The sequence below is a fragment of the Trichoplax adhaerens genome, genomic scaffold, assembly GCF_000150275.1.
Source record: "Trichoplax adhaerens TRIADscaffold_6 genomic scaffold, whole genome shotgun sequence".
NCBI lineage: Eukaryota > Metazoa > Placozoa > Uniplacotomia > Trichoplacea > Trichoplacidae > Trichoplax > Trichoplax adhaerens.
Genome location: NW_002060948.1, coordinates 1123375 through 1145580, shown reverse-complemented (window position 1 = coordinate 1145580; position 22206 = coordinate 1123375). Strand labels below are relative to the sequence as shown.

General features: G+C 31.3%; 4 protein-coding genes across 4 annotated transcripts; 1 reads left to right on the top strand and 3 right to left on the bottom strand.

The window, feature by feature from the left end:
- Window positions 1-783: 783 nt before the first annotated feature.
- Window positions 784-7153, bottom strand: TRIADDRAFT_26726 (uncharacterized protein; the record flags this gene model as incomplete). Its single annotated transcript, XM_002113207.1, has 14 exons — window positions 784-1155; window positions 1318-1440; window positions 1612-1728; window positions 1828-1960; window positions 2847-2997; window positions 3336-3428; window positions 3903-3939; window positions 4055-4288; window positions 4630-4827; window positions 5451-5516; window positions 5969-6073; window positions 6208-6378; window positions 6537-6674; window positions 6902-7153. 14 exons carry the CDS (start codon window positions 7151-7153, stop codon window positions 784-786), a joined length of 2190 nt encoding a protein of 729 aa, XP_002113243.1.
- A 6625-nt stretch (window positions 7154-13778) lies between these two features.
- On the bottom strand, window positions 13779-16310 carry TRIADDRAFT_57191 (uncharacterized protein; the record flags this gene model as incomplete). The annotated part of the gene is made up of 8 exons (XM_002113206.1): window positions 13779-14054; window positions 14190-14297; window positions 14397-14501; window positions 14583-14609; window positions 15130-15149; window positions 15421-15481; window positions 16064-16132; window positions 16278-16310. The coding sequence occupies 8 exons, from the start codon at window positions 16308-16310 to the stop codon at window positions 13779-13781; spliced, it is 699 nt and encodes a 232-aa protein (XP_002113242.1).
- A 745-nt stretch (window positions 16311-17055) lies between these two features.
- Window positions 17056-17577, top strand: TRIADDRAFT_57190 (uncharacterized protein; the record flags this gene model as incomplete). The annotated part of the gene is made up of 1 exon (XM_002113564.1): window positions 17056-17577. The coding sequence occupies one exon, from the start codon at window positions 17056-17058 to the stop codon at window positions 17575-17577; it is 522 nt and encodes a 173-aa protein (XP_002113600.1).
- An 865-nt stretch (window positions 17578-18442) lies between these two features.
- Window positions 18443-21340, bottom strand: TRIADDRAFT_57189 (uncharacterized protein; the record flags this gene model as incomplete). Its single annotated transcript, XM_002113205.1, has 10 exons — window positions 18443-18523; window positions 18700-18869; window positions 19037-19088; window positions 19201-19336; window positions 19471-19553; window positions 19906-19944; window positions 20208-20283; window positions 20519-20573; window positions 20755-20964; window positions 21115-21340. 10 exons carry the CDS (start codon window positions 21338-21340, stop codon window positions 18443-18445), a joined length of 1128 nt encoding a protein of 375 aa, XP_002113241.1.
- Between the last annotated feature and the right edge of the window lie 866 nt (window positions 21341-22206).

Genomic DNA, 22206 nt, shown 5'->3' with positions numbered 1-22206 from the left:
CGCAGAGGAGATTTGTGACAGTTTAATATAAAATAAATATATGCTTGTATATATATATATATATATATCTGCATAAATGAAATTAAAATTGCTGGCATTTAGCAGTACAATCTTAAATACTGACAATCGACGATTCAAAATTCTTGTATGATATTATATATATTACTCGTATATGTAAATTAATTAATTGATAAGATAGAATTTATCGCCAATTACTTAAATGTTATTAGCAATCATAAATATTTGAATGAATAATATGTTCAGTAATTAGGTTACAGTATAATGACAGTTATTGATGATAAATGATATATGCTATCACCAATAACCGTTTTAGTATATGTTCGATATAGTTATACGAATATCTTGTCGTCTAGTAGTATAGAATAATCCCCTCTAGTAATCTTAAAATATACTATTCCTACTGGTATATTTTTCGTTGTTAATTTTCAGGCTTTAATAAAAATTTAGGTCTATAATTAATCATGTTTAACAATAGGCAATCGTAATTGTAACCAGTTTAAATTATCACTAGCTATTTTTGAATTTAAGTTGACGACTCCATTTCAGAAGGAAATGCCGATGGGGCTACTTTAGTAATGGATAACGTCGATTCACGCGATCTTGCTAGGTGGATTGTGTTTCTTGCTGGATTATTCCGATACTCCAATATCTATCAAGAAAGAATTATTAAACGATTTAATACTCTATGTAATTGGTATTCATATATTTATCTGTAACATATGTCATATATATTGACGCACTATTATTGATAACTTGAACACCCTACAGAATGCAAGTCATATTGAGAATGCAGTTACTTACTTTTGGCACAAATACTAAGCATAATACAACAGTATTGCCAAATACGATAAAGCCACTGGTTAATGCGAAGGTCGGGTTAATCTGATCAGCTAGAATAATAATAACTGGTACGCCAACAATACCTAGAATAACTACGTTGTAAACTGCCATGCCAATATACTGAGAATCATTTAGGGCAGCAACTGTTACTTTACGCGTTTCCCATGCGAAAAAAACTGCAACCATGACAACTGTGCCTTTCAATACGAATAAGGCAATCAACCAGGTAACTTTATTATTACTATCACATAGCCAAATTTGAGGTAAGCGGACCACATCTTGATTCGGAGAACTCTAATGGTTTAAAGTATAGAATAAATTTGTGAGTATAGTCCATCCTGTAGTACAGTATCTTGGCGATTTTTAATTAGTTACTGTTATATAACAGGATAAATGTACGGAATAATCTACTCTGATAAATGATGGAAATTCTAATCAAGTTATAAAGCGTCCTACCTCAGCTGTTAAATTAAGAATTTTCAAGTACATTGGATCAATAATTTGCCACGCAGTTAGGATAGTAATGTCCATAAGTAACAATATTCCAATAAGACCAAATAGATAAGTATCCTTCATGACCTGGCAGGCATCAATCGAAAATTAAATCATTTGTATTAAATTTAATTTATACAGTTTATTATATAATTATATTTATATATTTATATAATTTATTATATAATTTATTTAAATTTAATTTATATAATGTTTCATTTTAATTAACTTTAATATTCTTTCTGATATCACAGAAACGGCCCTTACCACTTTATTAGCTTTGCCACTTGTAAATATTTTGTGCACACGATAAGTTTTAGCAAAGATTGAACCGAACATAAAGGTAAAGCCAATAACTGGGAACCAGCCACGAGCCTATAATTTTAACATTATATCTTTATCGTTCATGAAGTCATTATTCGATGTATTACTGTCCATAAATTTAATGGTACTATTAGAGTTCAAAATATCTACCACACAAACAGCATGAAAATTTCGCTGAGAGACCCATCTACCATCCAAACCGAATACATAAATAGCGAAATACATCATGCTACAACCAACAACGATGAGATTATTAATTCGCGGGCTTGACATCTTGATAAATCTGAAACAAAGATAATATGTAAATGTTATTATAAATTACTAAACAAGTGCTTAGATTAGTAATGTAGTTAAAGCTAATTGACGAATTTTACTACACTATCAGCTTTACAAAGTGAAATGAGAATATGCAGATCAAAATATGATATGCTGAAAAGAACAGTGGCAAGTGTAGATCAGAGAACTGTGTCTTTTAATGCATAAGACAGTTTCTATATGTTGTATTGGTAGTAAATTGAATAATTTAGTCTATAGTAAAAACAGATATTTATTATCGTTGTATACAGATAAAGTAGAATCAAGAATTAAATTAAATTTTGATTCATGTGTGTAGTGTATTTAGAATATACTGTAACTATATTCTACTCTTAAATATAGACATGTTGTATTGCTCTTACATTTAGACTTATCTACAGTCCGCTTACTTCACATTCATATATAGGCTACTGTATTTAGTTATTACAGTACTCGCTGTTTGCTACAATCATCAGATATGTTGTAACCTGTTGTGGTATATGTAGTATCTAATTCTACAATCCTATTCTCTGCATGTGCTCTATCTTTAAATTATAAATACCGCCCGTTTTCCACCTCAGAAATCATTAGTTTCCTGGTTAGTCTTCACACGTTACTCACGACAGCTTGCACGCTGATCTACCGTAATTATTACATTGTACCTAACTACTATCTACAATAAAGTATCCTCTTTTCTTAAGCTCCTTGTGCAATTCTCTGCATGACAACTAAAACCATATTATCTGACTCTTCGAACCCTCCATCACAATGTGAAATGCTAATTTTAATCTTAAGAAAGCCGATTCAAACTGGCATATCCACAGCTACATATTAAATGATGAAAATAAATATCAAGTCGTAAAATGCTGAATTACCTTTCATGTCGAAGTATGATATTAAAAGTCAGGAATGCAATAGCCAAAAGGATTCCGCAAGTAGCTAGAATATACATGGAAATAAGTAATGCTAAATCGATGTGTAAAGGAGTGAAGCTATATCGAACGGATGCAATGGGAGTTCTATTGCCTATAATTCGGAAATTATTTTCAAGAATTGATTGTTTTAGTAATAGTGAATTAAATAATATCCATATCTCAATCTATACACGTATTCATATGGAAGCAACAAATTAATTCCTATTTCGGTCTTTTTCTAAAATACTGTAACGATAATGTACTCGCAATATCGCTCGCTATTAGCTATTGATCAGCTCTGGAAAAAATAGTAGTATGGTTAATTTTTATGCCCTAGTTGCTTATAATTCTAATATTTGTAATAGCTTTAATCTAGAGTTACGAATTATGAATCAGCCAGATTATGATAAAAATTTCTGCTTCAAAACTGCTATATTTCAAAAGACATACTCTTCCACTGAACTAGGTCGTTGTTAATGGCAATCTGCTTGGCTTGGCCGTCATAAATACCAATATTAACTTTTTGCGTAACACCAGTTATGTCTATAAAGTTGCGATAAAAATAAAAAATTTTAAATTTTTTTTGGGTGAATTTATGAAAGGGTAAAATAACTTATAAATATAGACTTGATTTTAGCGCGATATTATAATTTAATTAGAGGAAAAAAGGTACATGCATATGAAATATATCACTACTGTGATGGCATATTAACGATAAAAGAGCATGAGTGCAAGTTCCAGTCATCTTCTGTTAAACGATTTGGAAGTAAAGGAAATACGAGTAAATGTTTATATTTATAAACAGTTTCAATGTTAGATACCTACTGTACTAAAATAAAGGAAAGTATGCAAGATATAGCAATGGGATAAAAAATAATTCAATAACAGGCGTTATAGGTTTCCCATTTTCAATCCAATAAGACATAAGGAGAGTGAGCCAATAATTAATATATCATCATAATAAGACCTATAGAGGCTAAAATTTCTTACTTTGCATTTGTTGATAGACGATAGTACCAATTCGAGTACCTTTGGCTGTAAAACTAACTGTCCCCTGTAATAAATAGTTCATTAATAACTTAATTGAACATGTTAAATAAATTTGATACCTTATTCTTGCTGTATAAGTGAATACAAATCATTTTTTGATAATTATCAAGTACACTTACAGAAATGCCTTCAAATAGTAAATTTTGCATATTCGTTCTAAATATTCGGGCCATTTGAAGATCGTTATAAGTGAAATCGCTCAAAGTTTTGTTATACTTGACTAGATCTACTTCACTCTGATTTAGAGCTAAGGCGATAGCGTAAACAGCATCATAGGCAAAAGCAGCGTAGAGATCGCGTTTGTTAACATTAGGTACTAATTCAGAATAGGCTTGCGTAAATTCTGATGCGGTCTAGAGATAGATAGTAGGACCACTAATGAGTAAATCAGTTTGTGGCAATGATTCTCCAGTGAGATTGATATTTAAATTTGTTAGTCTGGCATATCTTACGGCAATGATAATTTAGATAAAATCTACCCTTTATGTCAATCATGGCAAAGATTATCAACATCTATTACGTTATACTACTATCAGTGAATGATCGTATACATCTATAATTTCAGAAAAGCTAATATTTAAATTCGTTAAATTCCTTGTAGTTATACTATCGTTAAAAAATCGATCATTTAATAGAATTATGCAAGAATTAGAGATAAATTGCAAGTTAAAATTGCTTTTCCATCCTTCATCACCTGGCCAGAAATTGCTCTCTTATCATCTTTGCGTACATAGGTTAAATCAATTGCAATCTGGCCTGTAATTACTTCACGCATTTGTTCTCGAGTACACTGACCAGATGAAACCGTTACCGCTACATCCCACCAATTCACTTCTAACCATCCGATTAAAATCCAAACATATTTGGCACCGAATAAACCATGATGGTAAGCCTAATTTCAAGTCAATTGCAAGACAAAATGCGTAAGAAATGGAAAAGGGTCGATCATGGTGCAATTCTTGTAATATAATTTTTTAATAGTAGGAATCGATGTCCATTCGATTAGATACACTAATACTAGTCATAACTAATATTGATGGATATGTCTCATTATAATTTAAATTACTGAGATTTATTAGTATCTACTGTACATAATTATTTAATACATAAACTTTGTTGATTTGATAAATTTCATAATTATTTATAAAAATCTAACAGAATAGCTTACATTGATGGATATATTTTACTGTGACTTAGATTACGGTCATTCATTAATATCTACTAGTAGTAAATATTATATATGTAATCTGTGTTGATTTAACAAATTTCAGAGTCATTTGTAACAGATTATTATAGTAAACTACAGCAGTCTTTGTAAGACTACGAAACAGAGAATATTCGAGTATGTTACCTAGAAATGAATGCTATACCCTCACAATGATTATCAGTTACTATTTCAATAGTCGTTTGTATGATTATTCAAGATGGAAATTTAGAATCAATTTAAAGCTTTATACTATCTAGTAACCGACTCAAAGTTGCATTAGAAATCGAATTTTAGACAGTTTTACTTACTTCGCATATGACCTTCCTTCCAGTATCTTCGTAGAAACTTGCAATAATAATTCTGGCGTCTTTTTCCTAGAATTAGAATAAGGATCAATCATGAGATTATCCTTTATGAGGTGTTAAAGCAATTGAATAATTTGAAATTGAGCTAACACGTTGGTATAATAATTATTCCATCATATTTTACTACATAGGAAAGGCAATGATCGTAATATACTAGAATGAAATTACAAATTATGGCGATAATTTGACCGTCTATTTTACTAAATATGTTATCAAGCCGAAATATGGAATATTCTTTATATATCCATCGAATAACAATTATAATGCATAAATACTAGATTGAAATAATAACATTAGGGATCTGCTATTTCTTGAAGAATTAAGAATAGCGTTTTTAAGGTGAATTTTAAACTATCTAATTGATTCGATTTCAATGTTAAGCCTAACAGTGATTCATTCTCGTTACTCAGGAGAGTATGTAATGCGACAAATGCTTGTAACAGAAAGTAATCCTAACTTACTTTTATTTGTTTGACTTGTTCCTTGGGCTGGTCTGCAAAACTTTCCGATGATATTATAGTGATATTATTATTAACTGCTATTTTACTTCGAAAATCATCCATCGTCTGTAGATTAGAGCAAGAATAAAAAGGGTTTAGTTTGATCAATCATTAACCGACTCTATTTTTCATCATTATACCTTGATCAATTTTAGAGTAAAATCATTTCTTTAATATACAAATTCAGTCCTTGGATTTACCTCGCTGAAAATATTTTCCGATTCATATAAAAGTGCGATCTGATTCCAATTGTAGTACTTTAATAATTCAATACGTGGATTATTAAATGAAATTTCCGATTCGATAGTACGAAAAAAATATGGAAATTTTTGGCGATTGGACAAAACGGGCGATGAAGCTGAATAAGAAACCTAGCATCAATAAGAAAGAAATGGAATTGAAGAAACATGATTAGCACAAGCTGGCAGATGATGAACTAGCTATAGCTTGCCAAAATAGAATATTCTATTGGACATTTTTTGGTCATTATATTCAAATGAATAAGCAGCAGCTAGATCTCATCGTTTACCAATAGCAAATTCCATAATGCCGAAGTTGCAGCTAGTGGCTCGGTAACACTAGAATAGCCGGCACCAATTAGAGCCAATTTAGTTGGTGGACGAAAAATATAATTGAAAAGGACTCGTTGCGCTCGAGGTAAAAGGCCCTATAATATGATATAATTGACGGAAATATGGTATCTATTACGTTAGAGATCTTATTGGCATGGTTTGCAGATGTTAAGCAGGGCTGATAATCATTTATACTGTAAATATTTCCAGAGAAGGTAAACCGGAATATAGTAAGAAGCATGGATAATCAAAACTAAGAATACTTCTATCTGCTTTTTAAAAATTTCTACTTAATGCTATTAGGGAAACGAAATTTATTAACTCTTCTTACCTTGGTGTCGTTAGCTATTAGGACTAATCGATGATTTGGCAAGATATTAGTAGAATTGTTGATTAAATCTACTGCAAGTCGACATGCAGCTAATATACCGTTTCCAGTCTGCCAGTTATTGCCGGATAAATCTTCGAGAGGAAAAAATCCACCAAGGTAAAGGTTCTGATCTTTTAGACCATGAGCTACGACAGTAAACAAGGATCCAATAATTATAGCCAATTGAAACAAATTTGCGCGCATTTTTGCCAAGATATTGCTCGTCAGTTTTTTATTACAAGAGTTTAAAGAATAAGATTTAGCCTAGTAGGATATCCTGTGGTGATAAGAGCAGAAATATTAAAGACTTGAAGAAGAAGAATCTTGCTGTACATTTAGAGATAAACGATATTAATAAACAGTAACGAATTTCTTTTATTTTTCGGATAATTATAGTTTGATACGCTACTATAATTTCAATATCAAATACATACAACCTGTCAAGCAACTATTGTTTACTAGTTGCTAACAGTAATTAAAAGGGGAAAACTTTATATTGATCTTTCTAATCTTAAGTTTGGCCGCTCGTTTTTATAGTGTTGAGAGAGAAGGAAAAATTTACATTACGAAAATAGTCTGCTTCGTTGCCCTAAAGTAGTATAAAATCTTTGAGTCGTTCTATTACTGGTTAACAAGTGTTTTTAAAGGATAGTAATTTGCTTCGTTGAAGTTGAATTGGCAGTAAAATCTGGAGAGAATTTATTTGCTTTCGTTGCCCTTTTAATATATACAGTTTCTTGTAGAACCGTACTTATACTATTTTATTGCTGATTTTCAAGGATTATTTACCTTGTTACTAGAATAATGAACGATCTTTGAGCTAATTCACTCCTATTACTGGTTAACAAGTATTTTACAGCATAATTAGCTTCGTTGAAATTGATTTATTGGCCTACCTTGACATGGTTTTTACTGCATCAATAACATTTTTCAAGGAAATACTGACAGAATAGTAAGACTTTAAGAGGAATTGGTGGTCATTGGAGCCTTGATACAGTTACAGGCCCTTATAGTATTTCGTTACTCATTTTCAAGGACAATTTACGTTGTTGTAACTAGAATAATGAACTATCTCTGAGTAAATTTACTTCTATTACTAGTAAACAAATATTTTATAGGATACTTGGCTTCGTTAAAGTTGATTTATTGGCCAACCTTGGGATGATTTCTACTTCATTAATGAGAATAGTAAAACTTTCAGTGGGATTATTTGCTGTTGTAACCCTTGAAATAGAGGCAGACCCTCGAACTATTTTTGTAGCTGATTTTTAAGGATAATTACCTTATTGCTACTAGAATAATGAACGATCTCTAGTTTAATTTACTCTTATTACTATTTAACAAGTATTTATAGCATATTTATCCTCCTTAAAACCAGTTTATGGGCTAGTATTGGGATGGTTTTACTTCATAAATAATATTTTTTAAGGAAATACTCACAGAATTTAACGTTATTTCGCCACAAGACGGATATAATTTGCGTCGTTATTGCTGAAATAGTAAACAAGGTTTGAACTGTTTTATGGTAGAGGCTACTAAATATTTCAAGAAAGTAATAGTGATCAATGGAGAGTTAAGGACTCTGCTCAAATTGTGGCGAAAATCGGTCAGGTAAACCATATTGAGATCTCAGCAGTACTCTTTACTGGAGCTAAATCATGCTAACGCCTCATTTTTCTAGTGTAAAATGGCGCTTATTCAGCTTGAATACAATAACAGTACCCCTACAGAGAGAAGCACCTAGTTTGGGTAGAGGCTAATTACCCTAGCAGGATGCTATTCATCAATTCTACACACTTTTAGGCTAGCTGTGAATTAAAAATAAGAAAAATAATTCACGCATTGGTAGAGGTCTTAAAGAAAAAATCTTGCCTTGCACATAATAATTCATTTCGAAAGGCAAATTTATAGCCATACCAGAATGCATTAACCATCAACGAATGGATTAATAGGCCATTCTTCGTGAGTATAATTTAGGGTAAGAAATTGACCAAACAAACGGTATATCATGCTGTTCAGGCACGTTAATTTCCATTATTCACTCCTTTAATATTTGACTCAAAGACAACTAATTCGAGATATCCAATTTTAATTTTTACAGAAACTGTTCTATCTGGTCTACATAATTCTATATCTAATTTAATATAGTTATTTCGAGATTAATAAGTCGAATTGGAGCTCATTTTTTACAGTAACAGCTGTCATATTAATTTACTCAATCAAACGAAAGATTTATGTTTCAAAATGGCACAAATAGTCTAGCCTGAGTAGTTATACTATCTCATTTAAAATACCTTCAATTTCTTACCTATATAGGTATATAAATTAAAGATATATGAACTGGAAAGCGATATTAATACAGCATAGTATTAAAAGCCTATAAATAAAAGGGATCAATCGATGTGTAGACCAAATATAAACGCCAAAGTATTGATGATAATCCGCTTGAAACAATCAATTTTAGCCGCAAATATGACAAGATAACCAGACCTATTTTAAAATAAATACTGTAGTTAAAGCTCCGGGAATAACTATCCAATTAGGAGTGAAGGTTAATAAAATAATTATGGAATGCATATGAGATTAATGTTGTAGAAATTAGCCGTAATGATAAACATAATGAGAATTATTTATCAGCGCAATTACTGATTAGAAGATATGCTGTTGAATGAAAATGTAAATCCCTTTTATCCAGGTGTTAATAGCAGATTGTATTCAAGATCGCAATCCCTGATCAAGGGATAAAATAAGATTTTTAACCATTTTTTGTCATGCGTTTACAAATAAATTTTGATGAAAGATGGCAATTACTGAGCAGGAGATTCATATTCTATCGAATATGTTTTTACTATTGCTGTAGATTTATATTCCGTCAAATAAGACTTTTAAGTATTTCTCATTTTGCTCTTATTAACGAATTTGACGGAAGATTGCTATTACTGAGCAGGAGATTCCTATTCCATGAATTAAATGTTAAGTACTTTTGACTGTAGTTCTAATAACGGATTAAACGAAGATGAGGATTGATGAGCACGAGATTAATATTTCATCAAATAAGATTTTTTAGTACCGTATTTCTTATGATATTTTATTAACAGATTTGCCGGACGGTAGAGATTGATTAGCCGAAGACTAATTAATTTTTTATCAAACAAGATTTTAGATACTTTTTATTATGCTTTTATTAACGAACTTTTACCGAAAATAATGATTGATGAGCAGAAGATTTGGATTCCTTCTAATAAGATTTAATATATTTTCACTAGGTCTTTATTAATAAACGGATTTAATGGGTGGCCATTACTGAGCAGCAGATTTATGTTTTATCAAATATCGGTAGGATTTTATGACATTTTTTTACTAAATTTTTATTATTGGATTTCATGAAAGATCGCAGGCGCTGATTAGGAACTTCTTTAGCAACTTAAATAGAAAACTACGTTCGATGATGAGAAAATATTTCATCAACAGAGAATCTAATTATATTGGACTTTGCTAACAGATTTTTATCGAAGGTCTCAATCGCTGAATAGGATAATCCACATTAGACGAGATTACAAAAGCATTCCGTAAAGACTTTCTTAATATATTGAATTGATTATTACCATCACCGATTGAAAGGTGTACGTAATCAGGTTGGATTATAAGCACTTTTATTGACTACAACTTCGGATATTACTAATTAATTTTATTGACCATCGCTAATTGTGAGATAGTTAATACAGTGAATAACTTTATCATGCTCTGCCACAATTATGGATAATGCTGCGATTTTACTTAAATTGATAAATACTTTATACGATCTTAGATCTGCTCTTTGATTTCGATCTAATTTACTTATGATAAAGATGAAAATGAAGAGATTTGTCTCCTTAATAATGAAGGTGGATTAGGAAGGGAAATATTAAGAGACTCGAATATTTTCTAACACTATATACGACGCCACGTATGCTCAAGATAAACAAATTAACTGTGAAGTAGAAGGGTGCTAAATAAATTGATTGTTCTTAATTATCGTTAAATAAGGAAAATAGAAAAAACGGTAGGACTCCTAATGCCATCTATGACACCTTTACTAGCATTTGTAAGTCCAGATAGATATAAATATAAAAAGAGAGTTTAAGGCGAACTATACCTTAAGCTTACTCTATTTTGGGCGATATTGTTACTCATCAAGTTTTCGAATTAGAGTAATCGTATACCATTATCATATTTTTCTCATTGCCTCCTTTATAACAAACTTGAATCTAACAAATTACTAGGGTGCATATAGAATGAATTAACTTTAGCTCGGTCTTAATACTTGAAATGGATAGGAAAATTTCATGTTTATACTCGAAAAAAGTTTAACATTCTAGCCATCATACAATATAATTATCCTCTTTCTAATCAGTTTCTTGCTATTTATTGTTCAGGTTCATCGTTAAACTACTTACCTTCTAGTTCAACTTCATTAATTAAACAGCAAATAAAGATTGTACCAACTCTGTTATAATGGATATAGTAACATAAAATTTTCAGCCCTGTTCAAGTTAAATCTCGATGATAAGCTACAGTTTGTTATTTGGAATAAAGTCACTTGTAAAAATAAGCATCTCGCAAGATACCGAAGAAAGATCTCGTTAGTTACAAGGGATGTAAGCTATGTCAATAAATGATTAATGTTGCTTTAGATGTCCGTCATAAAGAATAGAAGAAAAATTATTGTTTATTTTGATAATACGAGAAAAATAGCAATAGAGATGTAAAGAAGGGTCAAGACTTTGCGTCATGGATTGCTATTCATCATCAAAGAGAGTGATACAATGTTGAATAAAGAATATAAATTTAAGTGCGGTAATAAATTGAATTTTTCCGACCTAATTATATTCTAATTTATTGTCTTGAGTTTTTACAATTGTTAATGAATTTATGATGATGACTCGTTTATTTATTCTAATTAAGATACAATTTAATAAGTCGTTCATTGTCTCTATCGCTTTGATTGCCCAGTCGACAGTTGTCAAATTTAAGAATGTCGATCTTAGATTAACGCAATCTATAATTGTATATGTAGAGATGGGAATATCTTTATCATCATGCTTTTAAAATGGGTAGTAGTAAAGAATAGAGAAAACGGTGCTTGAATTATAGCTAATAGCTATTAAATAAGTGGTGAATAAAAGTGCGAATTCAATACTGATTGAAATCATTGTCTGTATCCAAATTTGAATAACATTAATGATAATAGTGCGATTAACTAAATGGTATTTTTATTTCATAACTTTTCTGTATCTAATTTAAAACAGATTCATAAATGATTTATATCATGCTTTACTTTTTCCCGTTAAACTTATTTTAATATTGGTTAGACGTCAGTTAGCACATTCGATATTGATTATTAATCAGTGCTCCTTAAAATTTCACTTCTCCACGGGGAGCCCTATTATCAGCAATCGAGGCTTATTGGTAATAATTTGCAAAGAAAAAGTTATGGATGGTAAACAATTTATACTCAGACTTTGTTGAGTTGATGACTACGCCATTGAATATCTTAAAAGCCTATGGTGACTGATCTAAAGTATAAATGCGCTATAAATATGTTAACAACTTTATATTATTATAATAACAAATATACCACAAGTTTTCTATTGGAAACAATTACCCTAAGGGTATCTGCGATCTATTTTTATCATGATAATTCTATAATTAATTTTAGCATTTAGCAGATATAATTTATGTAAATTCGCTCGTTAATCATGCTAAAATTATGGAATTTTAGATTATCGTATAAAAATAATCCTTGTGTCTAATTTATATACAAATAGAAGGGGCTTTCTTGCGACTGTCATGCGGTTGATTCAATATCGGAGAATATCTAATATATCACGTAGACGATAGGCCTGCGAAAAAAGTTGTCGGCTAGCCTACTGTATAACTTCTAATAAGGAGAGCCATTACTTACTATTAGCAGCAGACGCATTTTTTAATATATAGACTATATTATAAAGTCTAGTGGATAGAAATTGTTCACGTCTGATTTGTATAAAACTTGTAACAGCTATTATTTGGATTTCATAGTATGCTGAGCTTACAACTTGAACGAGATCATTCTCATTAAGTTGATATTAATCATTTCCTGTGGCTATACCGTAGCACTAAATTATGGGAATAAATCGAACCATTTGCGTTCCACTTTCGCTTGGACCTTTAGATTTATAATTCAAATGCTCTTCCTATGATATCGATCATACAACATAAACTGTAGGGTATTAATACAAATACACAGAATCATAACTGGTTAAAATGTGAGTTTGTCGATAGCGTTACCAAATTAAAATGATAATATTCAATAACCAGGATGAGTCATAACATAGAGAATGAAATACTTATCATATAAATAGAATCAGTATCATCTCTATCATTCCATTGTAATCATACACTTGGACATAGTCTAATGTCTATTTTCATTCCGCATTGAAGTAAATAGGTCTATTGTAATAAATAACGATCAATTGGTAAATACTAGACAGCAATAGCTTTAAATCAAATTTATGCCGATATTATTAATACGTAGAAAAAGATTGTTATGCTATGGTTATGAAAAATTGAAATAAATTTCATCATACCAGTAATTAAATTTTATATTTGTTTGACAATGTCAATCGCCTAATTTTTATTACATAAATTAAATGATTAGAAATAAACCTATAGCTGAACTGGACTATACCATCTTCTTTTTTATACCACAAAAATATATAATATATCTCGTGTTAATAAATAAAATTTAAAAATAAACAGAATATAGTAACTAATGATCTACGCAGGTTTATGTGACACTCATAGGGGTTTACTTTTTCTTAAATAACTGTACTTTTAACACTTTTGGAACATGTCTTATCGTTAGGGATATTCGAGTTTTTCTTGTTAAAACGTCTCCAAGTTTGCTTTGGCAGAATTTAATATTGACTACCTTTTCATCCACTACATCTGTTGTTCGTTCCTGAATACCATGTAGATAATTGGTATAAAGGTCATTCTTTAAAATTAGTAAGCTTCGAGGTTCTAAAAGCAACGATGCTAAATATCTTTTTTTAAAGTTTGTTGCATCGCCATCCTCATTATCCTATAAACAGAGATTAGGACCCTACTTGTCAGAAAATGATTTATTACTTCATAGATAATAGTCATGCCACATAAGTTTATCTTGCGCTTCCAATCTGTAACCTCTTATTAAGTAATAACGATTTATTCAACATACCTTACTATCATTAGAATTTTCCAAATGATGGTAAAAGTCCAAGAAGATATGGCTTCCAAGGTTGATGGTTGCAATAGTAGGATAAAATAAAGGTCCATCTTCATGAGGCTAATAAAATAGGCTTATGTCGTAAGTGTCATTTAATGTAGTTTTATTACAAATCCATTTGAAATTAAGGTATCGTATTCTGTATTTAATCCAGCTTACCATAATACCCTCGCCTGGTTGATACTCATTCACTAATACATGATTTGGTATTTTGCTGCCAAATATTCCATGCTCAGAAAGTTTCTGTGCTGGTGCTTCAAGCCACTGGCGATAAATTGTTTGATATTTTACCAAAATGATAAGTGACATTATCGACTTTCAAGATTGATATATAGCTACACTTACATTTGGCAAAGCCTCTTGAATCATTCCCTAATTATGGAATAAATTATACGTGTAATTAAATGCAATTTCGAAGCATTAAGTGTGAGAAGTTATGAACTAGCGTAGAAGGAGCATACTTATTGTTAAAAGTGCAGAACACTGTTCCCTTTATAAGGCAAAACATGCGTATTTTTTGGTTACTATGCAGTAAATTAGCTCGTTAACAAATCGAAACACGTTATCTTGACCGAACTAGTGGACTTTTAGGTTCTAAAGCATACCATTACGATGTGAAAAGTATATAGACGATAAGGTACACGTAAGAGCTTTCTTGCTAGAGATTGCTATTGTACAGTACATGCAATAAAGTTTTCATGAAGTAGAATTTTTATCCATTTGGGATTATAATGATATACTAAAAGACTTGATATCAATATTACCTGTAATATCTATTTAACCAGCACCATACTATTATAATTTATATTAACTTAAATTCTAAATCATCACTAAAGGTTTAATGTATTTCTGATCATGTATGAATAATTTTTTATGCACGTGTACAGTATACCTTTGGATGAGGTATTCCTCCTGCAGTTTCATTGTCATGTAAAAAATAATTTAAAATTTGAGTAATAATGCATTAGAACGTATACATTTTAAATAATTTAAAGAAGCTACAAAGCAGCATACCCATATAATCATTACTTAGTTAGTAATATCTGTATGATAAATCTATGGCTAATTAAGTTATCATTACATTAGTTAGCATACTGTAACTAATCATATCATGAGCAGCTAAGGAGCAAGTACTCTAACTCTATGTACAGTAAATATTTTAGTGTATGTAGAATCTACCAACCCCAATTTTGCAATCTTCGATGAGATAATTTAGTCCATTTGGGTTTCGGTGCGTCATAAATCTGAGAGAACGCAAACATTTTCAATAATATTAGTATTACTAAAGAGATCACACCTGATAATATGTTAATGACATAGTTGGTGTCCAAACATAACAATAACTGTGAATATTATAATTATGCATCGATATCTACATGTATAACTTTGAAGTTGATCATAGTCATTTAATTGATGGGAGCTGAGATTAATGGAGCATTACAGTAAATACAGTAGCAATGCACTTATATATATATAAACGTAATACTAATAGTAAATAATATGCATTGATATCTAGCGTTGATCATTATCTGTTAATTTAGGCAAGCTAAGCTTAAATTGAGCATCAAATAGCCTTGGACATTGATCATTATCATTTAATTGATGCTAGCTGAGCTGAGCAGAGTGTTCCATAGAACATTATATATCTCTATCATATAAATATAATGCTGACTGTAAGTAGTACTGTATGCATTGATATCTATCATTTTTGAAGTAAATTCTAATCTTAATTGATTTTAGCTGAGCTTAATAGAGCAGTTTTCAGTACTTGCATACAGTACTGTAGATCATATCGTTACACTAAAATTAGCACTTTACTAATTTACCTTTTGCATCAAATACTGGGCTTGTTCCGAACTGATAAAATCGGGTACGTAATAAGCAGTAGGAGGTAGCTAAGTAGATATAACATATAACAGCATGAACTTTCATTCAATATTATTCGGTAATTCCAAGTTGAATATGCACGATCACTTTGACTCCTTTATCTGTATGTAGCTTTTAATTGTAATTATGGAACAGGTTAGCTATCTTTCAAACCTCTTGAATTAAGTACTCTTGAAATTTCTCCATCAATGCAAAGATATAATACTGTAGATGAACTACCCAAATTTCAGCGATTGCAGATAGGTCGTACCAGGATAATGCACAACAAGCAATCTCAACAATTTAATGCACGAGGGCTACCATCAGGTATGTCGATGTCCAACCGGAGTAAACCACAGTATATAATTTAAATCTTGATCGTTATGCTTTGGCTTGCACGAGATCTTGGTGAACCTTCAATACTTATTAATCTTGATCTTGACTGCCGGTACTAGTACAACAAAAAGTCATCGAATTAGCTAAAATGATCATTAATGTATTCTACCTATGAATTTGGGTGTAAACAACTATATTAGATGTGTCTAGATGATAATTTGTTGCTAAAAGCAATATTGGAAGTAGCTTGTAACCTTGGCAATTCTAAAGTTAGGGAGTCTTGAGTATCTAGCGCCAAATACACGCTCCGCTTACTGCTATATAGTCTCTGCGGGCCTGCTCTATTTTACTACTATATACTCACTTACGTTATACTATTTCAGTAGTAAGGTAGACGTGGTCGTAACGGAGTTTTGATTGATGCGGTACTAGAGTCATCTCTTTGCTCGGTCACGGTTCGGTACGGTACAGTACAGTACAGCGAGTATCGATCCGCTCGATGCTAGCGTGCCTTGACTGGGGTGCTCGTACAGCCCTCACGATTCATACTGTCTTCTATAGTAATACAGGATGCAAGGTGTGATGAGCAACAGCAAGACCTCGACCTGCTTCAAAGATGGACGAGAAATCACCATGCTTAACTTTACCTGACATAATCCCTTATTTGCATAAGAAAGTTAAATTGCAATTGATCGATGGTAGCTCGAGAACTGGATGTGTTTATACCATTGACCCAGAATCACTTAGTATCATACTATTCGATAATCTACTCGATCAGCAGCAACAGATCAAGTTGATTATGGGCCATGCCATTGTCAATATAACATTGCTTGATGATCAAGATTATGCTCCATTAGCTAACCAGTTACAACAGATATTAACAATAAAGGATCAAGAGGTGGATAAATACGATCATCAAACCGTTAAACAACGAAAAAATCGATTAGTAGATTGGTTAGGTCAGAGTCGAATACCCTTCCAATTGGATGGAGATGGTGTATGTATTGTCGGAATTGTAATGGTTAATCCACCTTTCGACAGGGATTCATGCAGCAGTAGCAACGAAATTGCATTACGTCGAGTACAAAATATAATCCAAAATTTTCTCGATAGTGAAGAGAAAATGGAATCAGGATAAACTGAAATAGGCGACTATTGCTAGTCATCAAAGTAATATAATTCAACTTAAATTATGAACTCATCAGTCTTATGGTAGCAAATACGTTATACTACAAGGGCTTTGAATTGTAAGATATGCTTGTATGATAATATGCTCGGATACATGCTAACATTGTTTGCAAACCTTCATTTTGGCATAAATTAAGACCATAATGTATTTCTACACATTGCTTTAAAAAATATTTCATGCTTATTATGCTTTTATGTAGATAGAATGAAGTTGTAATACAGAATAGACTGAACATTGTTATGTCTCTGTTTATGTTCTCTTATTTCATATTGTACAGCTTACCAAGAGAAAGAAATCTAGTATAGTTTATTTTATCATAATCCTTACAAATTGTGTATTATAATCATTTTTAATCCAATAGTTAATTGTTATATTGTAGTTACAGTCTTATTTATGAGTATCATGACGTAATTTTACGACTAGAAAATTGTCCAACTAATACAGGATACTCTGAATCCGTAATTTAAAAAATTCCTTAGACATTTTTATTTTTGAAGGGTATCACACTAGTGCGGTATATCATGGTCTTCAATAATACTATTGTGGTTCTGTAACTATTGCAGGAATGATGTTGACAATGAATAACTTTGACAATAAGGAAATAAAATTATATCATTGTAGTACGGGATTGTCTGAGTTAACGGTGTTGGTTGAAATAGCGGATATTCAGTTTTTATTAAATAACAACTTAACACCGTTTCCTATTAACTATTTCATGTTTCACTTATTATCTGAGATATTTATATACAATTAAATAAGACAAGTTAAAGATACCAGCAGACAAATTTTAAGGCGTGAAACTTAATATCTGCGATTAGATATCCCAATCAATTCTTCCCTCCAGTAACAATGCTGTTCTTTCTGAGCACTTTTGCGAAACTGACTCCAAATTATGCTGTTTAAAATAATAGACAACAATGATACGATATAAGATTGATTTAACATATTGTATGGTGTAATTTGCTACTTAAATGCTAAATCTGCAAATTCATTTACTGCAGTAACCCATCTAGAAAAGGTATTATTAGTATAGTATAGATACAGGCATATACCAACCCTTAGGCTCGTTACCTGTAGAACATGAAGAGCGCGAAATGTCGTAACGACTAACTCGCAAACGCCGTCACCAGTTAAGTCGATATAACAACACGAATAAATCGGCTCAGAGAAACTATGTTGATATATTAAGTCCAAAGATTTATACGGGGAGCGAGCCTTTTCCATCAAAGTCTCATCGGTATCTTCAGGTATAAATATTTAGAATTATTATCATCACCATGTATCAATTTCTAAACAATACCGTCTGTTTTCGCAGTTTTACCTACTACAATTATAATAATATCTAACCATTCAATTTACTGTTACGAAGTGCGCTGTATTTTAAAAAATGAAATCAGCACTTTCTCACCGTCTTTACTTAAATTAAAATAATTATCTAAACGTTTATAAACCAAGAGTTCCTAGTTAATAACGTACAAAAAATAATCTTAATATGCCCTCAATTTCAAAAATAATCTATTCGATGAATTAAAATATTCTAATGCTTTAAAGTTATATTTGAGTATGATATACCTGCCCGTAGCTACCAAGTATAATTTCATTCTTACCATCCCAATCAATATCAGCAATATAACTACACAAAATACAATCATATTCATTGGATCCTGGCAATACCAATGGTAGATTAAAACCTTCTGAACAAACATCTCTGTTAAGATGAAAATTTAAATCATTCAGACGAAAAAGAGACAATAGTACATGTACTTTGATCAGTTTACTATTTTAAAGTTACTATGCATTTCAAGTGAAATAGAGTTTTACGCACTCGTAGACTACGCTTACGTCGGTCGAGCATGCGACCAACAGCGAGTATCGACAAGATTCTTCATTATTTTGGCTTTTATTTGAATAATCTTGCAGCGAACCTTTTAAAAAAGTAAAGAATATCTAATATTACCTACTAACGCTAATCGTAGTAGATACCTATTATTTTTAATGTACTGTAGTACAATTACTTTTAATTTTAGAGCCGCAGTATGCTTCAGATTCAAAGGTAAACAAGCGAACAGATGAAATAGCTCCTTGGTGTTCAATAGTCCAAGATTGAATTTGTTCTGTAATCAATCGTTCAGAATCATTGTGCAATCCAGCCTTAAATTTCGCAATCAAAGTAATTAATCTTTAAAAGTATAGTAATGTCCATTTATCTTACGATTTGTTTGCAAGTTCGATATTGTAAATTTAACGTATCCATCCTGGCCTCCGACTGCTGTATACCTTCTCTGCGATGTATGCTGCGAATCGATCCAAAGGACGCTTGTAATAAATTAAAATAAACTATTAATCATCTTAATTTAATGATAAAATTACTGAAATTTAAAACCTTTACGTGCGTTATTACAAAAACTACATTGAATAGATCAAATTAAAAATGTAACTTTACTCGTCTTGTAAATTTTGAAATTCTGGAAGTTGTGCGGCTAATGTTGATTTATCAAAGTCCCCATTAGGATCCTTAATATAAATTAGTGATTAATGTAGTACAAAACCATTGAACAATTTTACAGCTAGATGCTAACCTTTACAAAAACATGGACTGCTTTGTTAACATCTGATAATAGGATGGCAATCTCTTTCACTCCATCCCTACAAATGCTAGATATTTCCAATATTACGGTTAGACCTTGTATGTTTAAGTTACAATTATTCGAACAAAGAATTATGGCAATGTCATTACTTTCCAACTGATCTATGAGATTATGATTACGTTATTCAATACCTCTATCCTTAATTGTTTACTAGGAAGCAATGTAAATTCTCTATGATAGTCTAATTAATGTGTTTACAATATACGAGGGTTTCATACGGTATGCTCGAATTGTCAACTTACCAAATATGATTGAGGTGTAGAGGTGTAAAGGATAAACCTAATTTTTGGCCTGTACCTAAGAATAATAAATCAATCTATGAATGAAAAATACAAGCCTAACAATTATCAATGAAGAAGATCGCAAAGCTGACGAGAGTTTCGCGTCAATCTCTCGCAAGTTTGTAGGCAATGCTATGAAATACGAGTATTTATTCGTGAAATGAATGACGATTATTTTTAAGAATATTCAGTCATACTAGCTAATTCTTCCATCTTTAGATCACTTGATTTATCACTGTGTGCTACATAAATAGCAAGAAGAGGTTGAAGTGGACGAATTTTTTCAGGTGTATTAATATCAATATCCTCCATCTCTACACTTCCAGGCATTAAGACCAATGTTATGACAACTTGATTTTGAGCATTATATTTATTGAATGAATCAATAGCAACCACCTCAAACATAGCTAACACATCAAAATTCTATAGATTAGTTCTCTAGTTACAACAGCATTATATCCTGTAACGCAATGCCTACTTACTGCATAAAGCATTGACTAATAGATGAACTGTGGAAAAAAACATTGAGAAATTCAACATCTTGCAATATCACTTACACGATGAGACAGTGCTTGGTAATGGCATTTCATCACATATACATTTAAGTTGGTTTCCTCGCGTTTTATCATATTTTACACAAGTAACTGGACCGTCTAAAGATGCAATAAGAACTTTTTTATTTATATTTCTATTTAAAGATAACACTGCTGAGCCATAAATATTCGTTTGCGACTCTAATGAGATTAAATTAATATGCTCGAAATTTCTCCAAGCTGTAGCCATGGAGGCCATGGAGGGTTGACTTGTAGAATTAGGTTAGCACTGCGCCCGCGTAGCCTGAGGCCCAAGTGGACATTTGTCTGTCTGTCCGATCAGAAATATTTATTATTGATTTTGGATCTATATTACAGCTTGTGGACAAAGAATCTGCTCAAAGATCGCAATAGAATACTCTAATACTATAGATCGGTATCAGAATTGCAATAAAATACTCCAGCATTGTAGAAAGATTTTATTTTATATTAAGAGAATAATAGATTAATCAAGCTCTTACAGATAGCAACATCTGCAAAAAGAGTTTGTCGGGAAGTTGCATTCAAAACTAACTCAAACACTACTAAAATATCTTCAATTATTATGTAGCATAAATATAATTAATTATTTGAAGTGAATGGCTGGGATACTCTATCGGTATACCCATAATTAAGAGATACTAGAAGCATCAATACGCAAAAAGATCTTATACTCTATTAAAGGAATTATAGGCAAAATAATTTGTTACAGTCAACAGCTTCTACAGAGAGAATTATTGTGTACGTGAAAGTATAATTAATTATAATTATTTTAACCGAATGTCTAGATACTCTATCTGTATGCCTACATTCAATAGATACTAGAAAGGTTCATATGGAAAAGATCTTGTACTCTATTAAAGGAATACTAGCCTAATTGATTTGTTGCATTTAAAAGCTTCTACAGAAAGAAACTATACAGAGACTGCATTCAAAACGATCCTAAATACTATAGAGATCTACAATTATTATGTAGTATAAGGTTTTAACCTAACTGCTGAATACTCTATCTGCATATCTACAGTCAAGGGCTAATCGAAAGATGAATATATTCCCTCAATTTGTTACAGTCAAGAG